This window comes from Ictalurus furcatus, chromosome 23 (genome assembly GCF_023375685.1).
Source record: "Ictalurus furcatus strain D&B chromosome 23, Billie_1.0, whole genome shotgun sequence".
Lineage (NCBI taxonomy): Eukaryota > Metazoa > Chordata > Actinopteri > Siluriformes > Ictaluridae > Ictalurus > Ictalurus furcatus.
Genome location: NC_071277.1, coordinates 17,281,508 through 17,295,599, shown reverse-complemented (window position 1 = coordinate 17,295,599; position 14,092 = coordinate 17,281,508). Strand labels below are relative to the sequence as shown.

General features: G+C 43.2%; 1 protein-coding gene across 2 annotated transcripts in view; it reads right to left on the bottom strand.

Moving 5' to 3' along the window:
* Positions 1 to 924: 924 nt before the first annotated feature.
* LOC128599835 (protein argonaute-3) overlaps positions 925 to 14,092 on the bottom strand; it is a 42,557-nt gene continuing 29,389 nt past the window's right edge. For both annotated transcript variants that reach the window (XM_053611826.1, XM_053611827.1), the window contains exons 11-19: positions 13,757 to 13,890; positions 13,427 to 13,611; positions 12,700 to 12,859; positions 12,127 to 12,217; positions 11,749 to 11,943; positions 10,899 to 11,033; positions 9,515 to 9,616; positions 8,471 to 8,670; positions 925 to 8,295 (exon numbers count right to left, since the gene is read on the bottom strand). In XM_053611826.1, coding sequence (XP_053467801.1) covers positions 8,187 to 8,295; positions 8,471 to 8,670; positions 9,515 to 9,616; positions 10,899 to 11,033; positions 11,749 to 11,943; positions 12,127 to 12,217; positions 12,700 to 12,859; positions 13,427 to 13,611; positions 13,757 to 13,890 — 1,311 coding nt within the window. In that variant the 3' untranslated portion in view covers positions 925 to 8,186. The remainder of the gene's footprint in view (positions 8,296 to 8,470; positions 8,671 to 9,514; positions 9,617 to 10,898; positions 11,034 to 11,748; positions 11,944 to 12,126; positions 12,218 to 12,699; positions 12,860 to 13,426; positions 13,612 to 13,756; positions 13,891 to 14,092) is intronic.

Genomic DNA, 14,092 nt, shown 5'->3' with positions numbered 1-14,092 from the left:
CAACACGCGTGAATCTAAGAGGGCTTTGGCTGAATGCATGTCGTGATGATGTCACACGGCCCAAATTGGTGAAAAATCTGCAGTAAATTGTAAGAAATAAATAAATAAATAAATATTTAAAAAAAATTTGATTGCAAGCTCCTCAGAATATTATGGAGTTTCCTTGATTTTGCGTTCATTTCTGCGATCGCAAAATCCTGGAGGGACCGTATAATTCAACATCGCATTCAAAGTCGACAGAAATGCATCAGGAAGACAGCCGGTCGTGTTTCTGGGGTTTACCCGACAAAAAAAAATAACCCTCTCATAAACCTCTAGAGGAACAGGAAAAAAAAATATTCAAGCTAATTTACCAAGCTTTTATGTCTGGGTAGTTCAGCTTTGTAGCAAAAGCATAAACACTGCACAAATCATTTAAATATACTATAACATGATGAGACAAGTATCACGTTTAAAGCTTTGTCGAACAGACCTCATTCAGTATGGACGTAGAGGCAGTGAGCAGAAGCTTAAAGTCCCTGCGATGACAGACAGCTGGCACTGCCACGTACACCTGCCGGGAGCCTGATAAAAGCTGACAAAAGGCTTAGTGTTCATCACAGGCCACACAACAGTGTAAACAAGAGCCTACTCACAAAGCTTCTGGCTGCATTCATCACTCAGGTCCCGTCGGGTTCCGCTTCCTGCTGGGGGACAACAGCAGACAACACGGGAGAGTTTTCCAAAACGTGCTGCTCGCTCTCGTCCAGCTCTTCTCAGCCACGTGAGCACGTTTGTGAACAATTTGAAAACGGTTGTTTGGTTGATAATGAAATCGATGCGCTCCTAATAAATAATCCCCACCGTAGTTCATCTCGGGAGACGCCTCAGCGCCTCAGGTGGGTCACGATACACACGAGACAGAACATATCGTACACGTGGACGTCGTAAAAGCAAAGCTTTTGTTTTATTGCAATTAGTAGTGAAAGATACACTTCAATCTAAGGCAAAGCAACACTAAAAGGCCATCAGAGAAAGAGTTACAAAACATACATAAGAAATACTTTTAAAGGTAAAATAAAAAGACCCCTTGGTGTAGCGACACACAGAGAGAGAGAGAGAGAGACAGAGAGGGAGACAGAGTCATGGAGCTCCTGGAACATGAAACATTCGTGAAGAACGTCCTTGAGACCCCCCGAGCTGAAGGACAGTCCTGAAGGACACTTAGCTGAAAGAGTGCATACTTTGGTTCCTCTAGGGATAAACTTTACTGTTTTGAAGATGTCGTGGAGTTCAGCGTCCCGTGCCGTGGATGGACACGAAAGACGATGCATTTAGAGGAAAAATTAAAGGAACTTTTTTTTTTTGATCTGCTAACTCGTGACGCTATACAGCGTCCACAGTCGTCATTTTGGAATGCTGGAGCTTGACGTTTTCAGTAAACAACTGTTTGTAAACAATCCACAAATTCAGGAACAGTTGTGCATGTGCGTTACTCTCCATGCGTGAACTCCACCGGAACTGCATGGTTCTGTCCCCCCCCCCCCCCCCGCTTCATTAAATGAACTAATGGCTGAAGACGAAACCTGCGATCGGTGACGAGACGGTGGTACGAGCTGTGGCTGTCAGATCGTGACTGTCTTAGATCGTGCTGGACTGGAGGAGCCGTACATGGACGAGTAGGACGTTTTCACACGTGGGGGTTTGCACAGTTAGTGGTTTATAAGACGCGACTGCGAGTTAGCATACTTCTCTATACAAACTAAGGCATTTAATAAACAGAAATAATAATTAAAAAATAATAATAATAATAATAATCTGACAACAGTTAAGGCTGAGGCTCATGTCATCCGAGAGGAATGGGACTCGTTTTACTTCCTGCTCTCTCCTTAAATGGCTCTGGCACAAAAGACGACTCACTCGAGCACACGATTACGAACTGCCCGCCCCGGAACGCAGGGGAACTTCTATGGCTGGAGTTTTAGCAGCTCTGGATTTGAAAACACGTCAGCTTTGTTTATTGTATCGTCAGTGTGGTTCTCTGTCCCCTAAACAGAAAATAAGCAGCATTCAGAGGGGTTCGGGGTGGAGCAGCTCAATTTCCTTTCCTCTGGATGTAGTGTTAAGTTCGTCATTAACACCGAACGGGCATGTGCAAATAATCGATTAGACAATCTCCTGCAATAAGCAAATCATTTCTAAACTCCCGTCACGTTCTATTCACGACGAGGCTCTCGAAGAGCTCGGGCTTATTCAGACGGCAGCATGGGGACAGGTCCTTAATTCGAACAAGGAGGCAATCCCATGATTCTGTTCACTAGATAAGAGTTCCACTAAGGAGAAACATGCTGAACTGAGCAATTGTCCATCCATTCAATCATTCATTGTCCATACTGCTTATTCTTTTACACAGGATCGTGGGGGAGAGTGGAGCCTATCGCAGGGAACTCGGGGCAGAAGGGTAGGTGAAATCGTGGACGGGGTTGCCGACCCGTCGCAGGACACAAACCGCACACACTTCGGACAATTTAGAAGTGACGATCAGTCTACAACGCATGTCTTTGGACTGGAGGATGAAACCCCCGCAGCCCTGGAGCTGCGAGGCAAGCGTGCTAGCGAGCCCCTCAGCCCCCGGGCCTCAACGGTGAAATCATTCCCGGTGTAATTTGATTAGAAATACCGTCTTCGACAATGATCAAAAGTCTATCCTCAAAGCGATTATCGTGACGTAAGATTTTAACGTTGGAATTATACCATTTATACCACAGCGCTGTCGAATTCTCAAATCTGATTCGTCAAAAGGTGTTGATGAATCTTCTCCAACAGCAGCTTTGACAGTGTTTTTTTTTTTGCTGGCTGTAATCCTGTAAGAATGTTCTAAACGTCATCGCTTCTATAGCGACCTTCTCATTTCTACAGCAAACTCCTACGTTTTCTGCGAGGAGACGTTTATTCAGCGTCTACGGAAGGAGTCTCCAGTGTCAGCTCCTTGGTAACAGTCTGAATTTGTGCTTTTTCGGTTCCTCAAGAACAATCATGACAATCTGCATTTTTTTTTTTTTTTTTTTTTTTGTCTTGTCCATTTTATAGGAGAGAGAGAAAAAAAAGAAAGGGTGATGACAGAACGATTGTTTTTAGCTGGTGTAGTGCAAGTGGTAACAGGAACAAACTTTTTTGCGGACATTTGACGTTACGTGCGACGGATTTAAAAAAAAAGTAGTAATAGTTAGCCATTTGCTGTGGTATAAGAGGAATAAATCAATTCAGGACGTTCCGTTATAGGTAAATAATCAGCTTTGACGTGGTAACAGTAACTCTGCTCCACATCATGCCTAAGAATCAGAATCATTTCTTGAAGATACTGGAATATGCCTTAACACAATCTCAGGTCCTCAGTCGCCTTCACAGCGTTTAAAGATGTACAAAATCCAGTCCCGATAAGGTCTCTCACTGGAATTGATGTCTGTATTATCGTAACTAAAAGTGCTCGTCTCTACAGTATGGTGAACAGAATTGTGGGATCGCCTTCTCTACGCAGGTCATTTCTGTCCAAAACGAGGACGCCTTCTGAATGAAGCACCAACATATCTAACACAGGGGTAATGATGGTTTTTTTTAGCAGTCCATGATAATAATAATAATAATAATAATAATAATAATACTGTAAGGTGTTGAGTACGTACTGCAAAACAGTGTACAATTGATAAATCCGCACACTTCTGATTGAACTCGACCGGGTCACTGGATTCTGTCCCGGTACTAAATCAGGGAAACCAGACGGTTCTGGGAGACACGGTTTGAAAAAGAAATCAGCTCTTCGGCACCGGATCTGAAGGGCTCTCGTCTAACAGGACAGTGACGACCGTTACTGTTCGTTTGGGATTTGGTGCCCTCTTGCTGCCCCTCCTTTCCCCCCTCCATAACGCTGCCTGCTATGCGGACACTCCAGCCGCAATTTAGAACGCTTTAATAAATACACCGTAAAATATTTCGCATATATTTCGCATATATTAAAAGAAAAAAAAAAAAAATTTAAATAAGACATTAAAAAAAAAAAAAAAAAAAATGAAAAGTTGGCTCAATAAACAAAGAAGTGTTAAAGAGACACACACACACACACACGCACAAAAGAACACTTCTTACAATTATATCTACTCAAATAGTTAAGGATAAATGTCGTCAGGCATTAAGTCTAGCACTGATACTGTAATCAAAGCAATGTTTGCAGTTTAACTCGTTTAATTGAACATTTGCAGCATACCAAGGTCAGTGAGGTGCAGTGTTTCGAGATCTCTTGTAAGAGGTATTTCCTCCTGGACCGACGGGCACCCATGTGACCGACGAGTGCCCGAGGGGTCTCTAATTCTTGACCCTAATACTCCAGGTCAAAAGATAACGAAGATAATAAAATAGACTCATATGATATCTAAGTACTTTCTATAGGGCATTGCACGAGAGCTGACCGAGCCACTTGAAGCGAACTCGAACCAGCGGGGAGCCAAGCAGAAAACCTAGACCTGTTGAACAGGCATGTGCCAATATTAAATTCATACATACCTGTCTAAAGTTTCGTCACAGACTTATCAGAATGTAATCGAGCTGTCTCGGGGAGACGTCGTGAATCTCATTGAAACGACACGATGCCTTGCGAGTTCCTTATAAGGAGCTGCTGAGCAGTCTTGTTCCGCCTGGGGGCGGGGCTGATTTCCACTCATTAGAATTTGAATAATAAACAGTGAAACTGCACTACCTTCAAAATGCAAACATTGCCCTGAAAAGCCGCCTGTCCAGGCAACGTCCGTCTAAACGGGATGCTGGGATAGTGACGATATTTTGTCCGGCACATGCCTAACGTGCTTAGAAGATAAAAAAAAAAAAAACTAAATCAGAAAGCAAAATCAGTCTTTACTTCCTGTTTGGGTGGCAGTCTTTAAAGTGCTGTGCTAGGCTTTTCTCTCCGTGTCACGCTGGGTACCAATCCCCCCCCGCTGGTCCGGACACAAACCCCAGAGCTCAATCATATATATGGTTGTTTTTTAATTTTATTTAAATATATATACTTGGCATATATTATCATCGTTATAACTGAATATACACGGAGACTTCACCAAGCCTCGTTCTTTAGATGAAAAATGTGTGAATGTAAGCTTGTGCATGCGTCTGCATGTGTGCAAGGTACGATAAAGAAAACGGTTTGATCTGTCGCTTGAATTCGGATTCTTCAGCACCATCATGAGGAAAGGCACTTTCTAAGGACTTTAACCTCTTTTGGCTCCACACGTTTTACACTGAAACACTGAAAAAGGGGGGAAGGTCTACGGGTTTCGAGATGGCGCTTCGAGCTGACTTCGTGAAAGAGGACCGGATAGCGAAACGTCGGCGACTGCGCCGGGCGAAAACGACACGCCGCCGGGAACGCTCGTGAGGCGAAACACAACTGCTACACGCTAAGCACCATCCGGTCCGACATGCTACACAGCTTTATTCGTAACATCTGCTACCAGAACGTTCCTTCAACAGGACATTTATAAATACTCTACATTGTCGTGGTGGGACAAAAAAAAAAAAAACAAAACTGATGAGCAACCATAACTCAGATAGTGGTTCAATTATTTAAAAAGACATACTCATCACAGTATCGATATCAGCATTGGATCAGGGGTTTAAACTGGCGGGTTTTCCGATCCGGTGATGCTTTTTATGTGGTGTTGAAATACACAACACAGATCTTTACACATTAACCACGGGACATAAACTGTCCTAAAGCGCACCGACATGCTTGTAACGATTTAATGAACTTAGTGACTGAAGCTTGCGATGAGCAGGCTTCGTGACTCGGTATCGGTACTACTGGTACTAGAATATTGGTATCGTTTTGAAAATGAAAAAATGGACTTGGTACAAACTTTAGACACTACACCGTATCACCTGATTACATGGTGATGCGTTCAAGCTTACTGTGATGCTCGACTTTAGCACATGCACTAATATCTCTGCTCAGAAGATGCTTCAGACACAAAAGTACAGCCTTAAAAGCACATTCTTAATCTCTACATAACATAATCTTGCACCATTATCACGGCCTAGTATTTAGTAACATCAGAAAGTCAGTACAGTTACATTTCTTTGTTTAGGAAATCATTTAAAAACCAAAAAAAAAAGAAAAAAAAAAAAAGAAAAAAAAAAAGAGAGAGAGAGAGAGAGAGTTATAAATACGTCAGCTCTGGATTGGACTGGAAAGGAAGTCTGATTTATTAAATTTCTTTTCCTTCTGGTAAGTAATAAAATTGATAAATGTCATCAGGGACCATTTAGCATGACGTGAACTGGTTTGAGGTTTGGGTATCAAAAGGTACCACATCTGTCCTCTTCAAACAGCACGCCTAATCAAACACAACCCAAATGTCTGTTGTAACAAAAAGAGATATGTAGCCAGCACCATTTGCGCACACTATGTTCCCACCCTCACATCAAAATCTCTGTAGTGTGCACCATAAACGATGCACAGTATAGCACCAAGCTTTATTCAGCTTCAATTAGTGCAGGTTACTGTCCCCTCGCTTACGAAACGGGACATGCTTCAGAAGGAGGAAGAGAGCCAGCAAGTAAAACGCCACACTGCCCTCTACTGGCCCTCTGGTGAACAAGCACGAGACACGCGCGCGCACACACACACCCCGTGTGTCGCTGCATCACCTCACTTGCTCGCTTTCATCCTTGAATGAACCCGAAGCACGCCGTCAGTCTCGTCAAAGGAACCTTTACAATAGCAGCTAGATCCTGATCAGAAATGGCAGACGATGGTAGAAGACGTTTCTGCTGTGCAGGATAAAAAGCTGGGAGAGGACTCGTACTGAATCCAAAGACGATCACGCAATACTGACCAGTGAAAGAAATTCTTAACCTTGTGTTCCATCACAAAACAGAAGTTAAGAACAGATCATGGCTTTCTGCAATCGAATAAAGTTGTGACCTCTAAAAATAATAATAATAATAATAATAATAATAATAATAATAAATCACAACTCCAGCGAACCGTTTTCTTAAAATCTTCCATAAAAAAAAAAAACCTTCTAGAAAATATTCCTTTTCTAAAACCAGGCACTTGATTTCGAACCCTCGTCAAAGAGATCTAGTATTTTATTATACACTTTATATATATGTATGCGCATGCAACTGTAAAAGTGCCAAACATACACGTTTCCACCTTCTATACGACAACCCTCCATCTCCTATTCAGGTACAGAGCGCTGGATTGCAATCCTTTTCCTCACATCCTTATCCCTACTCCGTTCTCACATGATCCTGAAAGCTGTACTCTACATAGGCGCTGATCGATTATTGCACTAAAACCACATAAATATCACAATCTGTCCTTTAACATGGCCTCTACTCGGTTTTTAAAACAAGAGAAGAAAGAATAAGAAGAAGGGAAAAGGAGAATGCAGGGAAGGAGGGGGAAAAAAAAAAGTCAAAATTCATCTAAAAACAGGCAAATAAATACTGGGAGCAATTAAAAACAAAACCAAATTTAAAAAAAAAAAAAACCTACAATTTTATACACAAACGTTAAAAATAAGATCACTTCGCATTGTAGTAAATGAAAGCTCAGCGATCTGAATCACAATGGGACGACGAACTTGGCATGAAGCTTCAAGGAAAGAAACACAGCTCTAAAGAAAAAAGAAAAAAGAAGAAGAAAAAAAAAAAAAGAAAAGCAGTTTGTTATAACATCTGGACCAAATGGGTGGCACTTGTAATTAGAGCTTGTGTGTGAATTTGAGATATTCCTAACGTATAATTCAGAACAACTGGCAATCTAGAAGACGAACTCGTCCCTTTCCCAACTCCTTCCTGCAAAAACTGGGCGGTCAAAGTGCTGCTGTTACAACCTTGAGGTAAACAAATCAAGCAGACAAACGGGGGTGGGGTGGGGGGTGGGGGTGGGAACTCCCTTTTGTTTGGTGCAAGGGTCACCTTCCTCCGAAATAAATAAGAAAACGTGGTTGGCTGGTTTAATATTGCATAACAGTGCTGAGTTTTGGGTGTGGTTTTAAAGCAGGTGTGCGCGGTCAGGCCGCTTTTGGGATTGGCGACAAACCCCACCCCCCACCCCGACGAAACCCCCACCGCTTCCTGCCGCACAGTGTCCGGTCCGCATTTAGGAGGAGGGTGTGTGGGCGAGCGAGTGGGATGAATCAGGGCTCTCAGGCGAAGTACATGGTCCTCAGGGTGTCGTGGTGAATCTGCACAGCTTTGGCCAGAGCCTGGGGGTCTCGGCCGTTACTCTGACCCGAGACGTGGCTTCCCTCGGCACTAGGGGCGAAGAAAAAAAAAGGAAAAAAAAAAAAAGAAAGAGAGAGTGAGACAGAGAGAGAGGGAGGAGAAGATTAACCACATCATACGCTCTTTTTCTGCTGTTTCAACAAATGGTCATAAAGCAAAGTAAACAAGCTAGCTAGTAATTTATAGAAATGTGAAAGCCCCTCACCTGTCGTGCTCTTTGTCCACCAGGTGGTAGCGGGCACGGAAGGCCACCAGGTGGGCGTAGTAGGCAGGAGCAGGGATGGAGACGGAGCGTGTGCAGCGCACGTACGTGTGGCACAGCTGGTAGGTGAGCAGCTGGAACTCGTCGGCTGTGAAGCAGTTGTCGTCCCACAGCACGTGGTAGTGAGAGGGGCGACTTGTGCCCTGGTAGAGAAAACACCAAGCTTACGCATTTGTCTAGTCAATAAATACTTTGTACTGCATGCCACTAACTGGTACTAAAGTGCATTTAGGTATTCTGTACTCTCTAGGTCAGGGGTTCTGAAACTTTCTAAACTTCCAGGGCTATCGATAGCAGCCATAAAGCTTTTCAGTCCTCAACTTCTTAGCCACAGAACACATTAGGCTCAAATTGACATGATTATAGGCTGACCTGTTTACTGAGGATTGGATTAAACCCATTCAATGCAGGTGACCTGTCCAAGTATAAGAACTCGTTAACAAATCCAAGTTCGATACGGGTGGGCTGCGATTTCAAGCAAAACAAACGAATCACAGACCTCACTGCTCAGGGAGCTTTGCTATTTTATAATGTTCTGAAAGCATATTGAAAAACATCTGGTGCAGTCCCACAATGCACTGCAGCAGGCGAGTGTCCATGTCCAATATGGAGGTTTGTTTCAACTTGGGTATGAAAGTCTAGGTTCAGCTAGCAAGCAAGAACCTACGCAACACCTCGAAAATTCTTACAGGAACATTGTCTTTCTTTGCAAGCTTGTTCTAAGGCGAAAATGGCAACAACACCACCAAAAAAATAAACTTTCAAAGTAAGCTAAGCAGCAACAGCTCGTTATAATTAGTCGAGCTATGACGTCGTTATCCGCTTGATTAAAACGAAGCGTGGGAGAAGGGGAGAGCTGAAAAGTTATGGAGATGCAAATGAATTCCTTTAAGCCTGAAGCAAAGCAATCCCCCGCACAGATGTCGAGTTCAGGAATATGTGTGTGTGTGTGTGTGTGTGTGTGTGTGTGTGTGTGTGTGTGTGTACCTGTATTCCAGCATGGCTGCAGAGGTAAAAGTCAAACTCGTAAGGGTGCGTGATGTCCGTGTCGACGGTCGTACCAGCAGGAATGTTTCCGCTGCGACCCACCTGCAGACGATATCCAGATTGCCAAATATTAACAACTACTAAGACTTTCTATTCGCATTAAACTTTCTTCTTTTTTTTTTTTTTCCCCACTCTTAATTGAATCATTTAGTCATCAATTTCCAGATGGAATTCATGATACAAAATGCTTCGAAAGTCTTTAGAATTGCAGAGGTTACCAGATGAAAATCTGGAGTATTATCATATTCTTCTGCCAATTAAAGATTTATTTAATTAAAAAAAAAAAAAAAAAAGTGGACGGAGAATATAAACAGCCTAAATCTCACCATTACAGCTCCATTTACCCTTGCAGAATCCCTGTTACGCTTCATCAACTGGCCAATTTAACAATTTAAAAGTACACGGGGTTCTGCCCTTCTGATTTATAGTGGCTCGAACACACTCTCGGTAAATAAGGCCATTGCTTGTGCCTCTTGAGCGCCTCTTAAAAAGTCTCTCAGTGCAGTGCAGCTGAAGTAAAATAATCACAGGCTGTGAACGAACAGACTCTTGTGTTAATCGGCATAATTAATCCTTTGGCTGATAAAGACGATAAAGTGATTAAGACGTTAGAGAGAGAAGTGAATGATATATCCCCTCGACCCATCCCCCAACCCTCCCAAGCTACTAATCCATCTGTTCTGGGTGTGGATATGGTCTGATGAGTAGTTTACAGCTAATGTGTGTCTGTGGGAGAAGCTTTTCAATATTATTTAATTGAATTATTATTTTTTTTTAAATCATACTTTACAGTCTTTGTACCGGTTAGTAAAAATGAAAAAATTCTGATGTTATATAAAGTTTGTAAAACTGCATATAAACGCTAATACTAACGGTTATACCATAATAACAGCGAAACATGGTGGTGGTGGCTCCAAACTGTTGGGATTCTTCTCATCAGCAGGGAATGGGAAAGCCGCCAGGGCTGACGGCAAGATCAATGGAGCCCGAGGTTCACCATACAAAAACACAATCCTAAGGATACTGACTGAGCAAGACCTGAAAATGTGCTGTTCACCAACGTTCTAACGGAGCTAAAGCATTTTGTAATACTACAACATGAAAATATCACTACGATGGACACTCAGTTGAAGGCTGCCTAAGTAGGTGGAATTTCAAGGAAGCGTTTGTACTCCTGAGATATAGGCCGTCCTGTTTGGAGTGTCAGTGTAACTAGAGACGATATGTGAGGTCAAAAACCGTGATTAAAAAAAAAAAGAAAAAAAGTGAGGCCTTTATTCTGATGTAAAGATCAGAAACATCTAGTGTCCGGGTATGAGCTCACCCTCTCGTTGCGGTCGGCGCAGAACAGGCGGGTGTGGTGGCGTTTCTGCACCACGATGTAGGTGATGCCGGGCTGGTACTCTTTCTCCAGGCTAATGCATGCCTCCCGGATAGCCAGCAGTTCATAATACAGCACCTGAAACAAAGCACACACACACACACACACACACACACACACACACACACTTTGTCAGATAGGAAAACTTCTCTCACTACTGATCACTACAATCCTGAAGCATTTGATTCCTAATACCACAGCGCAGTTTGCCAATGCTGACCAAACAATTTTATTCATTAAAGAATGACAAGTTGTACTTTTTACCCATCTATAGTTATGTTCGGTCCATTAATAGTAGCTACATCTGTGTAACTAGTTAGTTCATGTTATTATTTATGTTATAAGCATGTATAAACATGCTTACCTCACAAACCTCTCTTTTCTTTCTCTTGAAGGTAGTAAGACAAAGTCATGTGAATCGAAGTTGCGTTTCCTCACAGAAAACTTCATCAAATTAACAATTTTACAGAAGTGTACAGAGCTTACAGGAAATGAATTCAGAGAATGACTTCTGACCAATCAGCATCAAGGACTCAACAGCGTTTCGGTACAAGGTACGTTAGCGCAGTCTCAAAACAAAACAATAAAAGAGGTAATAATGGTCGTGGGTCATGTAGTGCACTAAAGAACAGGAAACTGTCCATGTAAATCTTTATGTCCTCAAAAGGTTCCAGAACCTCTCTGAAAACGTGTGTCGTGTATAAGAAAAGGAAAAAAGGAGAAGAAAAAAAAAAAAAAACAACAAAAAAAAAAAGGACTGCGTAGTTGTTTAGAAAACTCCGTAATTACTGACCTGTCTGAACTGGCCCTCGGACACACCGTCCCTGTAGAAGATGATCCGGGTGGGTTTGTATCGAGTGGACTTGTAGAACTGGATGAGGAGCTCACGTACCATGGAGGCCAAGTCCTGAATCACTTCCTGCCGCGGCCTCTGCACCCTCACGGTGGCACAGTACCGACTGGGGTGGGCGTCCATACTGCCTACCACCTACACACACAGAGAGAGAGAGAGAGAGAGGAATGAGTGAGAGAGAGGAATGTGAGAGAGAGAGAGAGAGAGAGAGAGAGAGAGAGAGAGAGAGAGGAATGAGAGAGAAATGAGTGAGAGAGGAGACAAGAGACAAGAAAGAAAAGGAGCAGACAGAGGCAGATGGATGAGAGAAACACTCACCGCAGCGATGGACGGCTTTTTTCCGTCTCCAGCAGGAGGGTGTGTGACGTCTGCACCCAGGAAGATCACAGGCTGCTGGAACACTGATGGCCTGAACAACACCACACAGACATACACACACGTTTGTCTTACTATCTTTTTGAGGAACTTCCATTGAGGTAATTATTAACGCAGCTAATTAACGTTATGTCTACACAAAGAAACATTTTGGCACAAAAAAAACCCAAAAAACCCCTGTTTTCCTCATGGGACCAGCCAAAAATTCCCAAAGTCAAAACTATTCCTATCCTTCTCGGGGCATTTGCTCTCCACCATGATATAAAATCATGTTTGTTTTTTTCCATCATCTAGCATTTCTAAGGTCTCTCTTCCTTTACTTGTATCCTCTAAACTCACATTAATAAAATCATACACAACTCATTCTGTACATGTCTCTCTCTCGGTCTGTCTCTTGCCTTCTCTCACTCGGTCTGTCTCTTGCCTTCTCTCGCTCTCTGTCTTTCTGTCTCTTGCCTTCTCTCTCTCTCCGTCTTTCTGTCTCTTGCCTTCTCTCTCTCTCTCTCTCTCTCTCACCGTTGATGTGGTACCAGGATGTTGTTGATGCCGCCGAGTTTGACGTTGATCTTGAGGCAGAGGTTGGAGAGCGTCTGCGGTGACGTCTTCACCACGTTCTTCACCTGCACGCACTGAGTGGCCATTCCTAGGAGAGTGTCTCCTACACGCTTCACCTCCGCTACACACACACACACACACGTCACTTTAGAATGACTTTCATTTGTTTTAACAGAAATAAAAATACATTCCTATCAAAGGAACCAGAGACAATTTTAATTTTAGAAAGGTTTTTCTAGTTTCTGATATAAAGAAGAGCTACAGCTGGCCGTACTGAACGCCACTGACTGTCTGACGTAACCTTCAGAGAACAACCGACAATCTCACTCTCTCACTAGCAAGAGAATCCTAAAGCTGGGTTTATAAAAGGCACGTTTCCACCAGAGGAACATTTGCAGTAATCTATGGACTTCAGGGATGTTTCCACCAACCAGGGATGAGTTCAGTGCCGGGGCTGTGGGTTGTGAGTTTGTGTTTCACTTCCTGTTATAGAGTCTGTACTACTCGGGTAAAGTGTGTTCTGCTTACCATTCTTGATCAAAGCAGTTCAAACGTACAGGAGGTTTTTCAAAATATTATAAACTGCCATTTAAAGATACGGCATGACACCACGCCTACTTATTCAAACCGCTGTTGGACAGACAGTTATCAGAAAGTCATCACAGATGTGCGTTGCGCTGCTGCGTACCATAGACAGGTGTTTTCCCGGGCAGGATCACGATGATGAGCTGCAGGCCAGAGTAGGTGTTCTTAAGGTGTCTGAACATGGGCTCCACGCTGTCGGCTCCCTGCGCGTACTTACAGAAACACGGCTGGCCCTGGATGGGCATCCCGGCGTCCTTCGAGATCTTGCGCAGCTGATCCGTGAACCCCCTAAAAGACAATAAAAGGTGAGTAAAAGCCAGGACCAATCAGAAGTTATGTGTTCTAGGCACCCTAGGCAGTGATTGGCTCATTACAAAACTCTTAATGACGGCACTGGAAATGTTTGTGATGAGAACGGAGACAGAGAACGTACTTAAGGATCTCCTCGCGGCATTGCCTCTGTGTGGCAAAGCATGCGATGGCCCACATCTTGATCTCTACACCGGTGTGAAACTGCTTTCCCCGCATGTCCCACACACCGTGACTGGGCGTGGCCACGGTCCGGTTCTGCAAGAAAAAGCACAGGGATGATCTGCTGCATGCTGGTGTGTACACACACACACACACACACACACACACACACACACACACGCACACTCAAAATAGGCTCATACACAGGACTACTACTTTATACTCTACGTCAAAATACTAAAACAGTATGTAGATTACAACAACAAAAAGAAATACTGAGCAAACATTTTTAAAACAG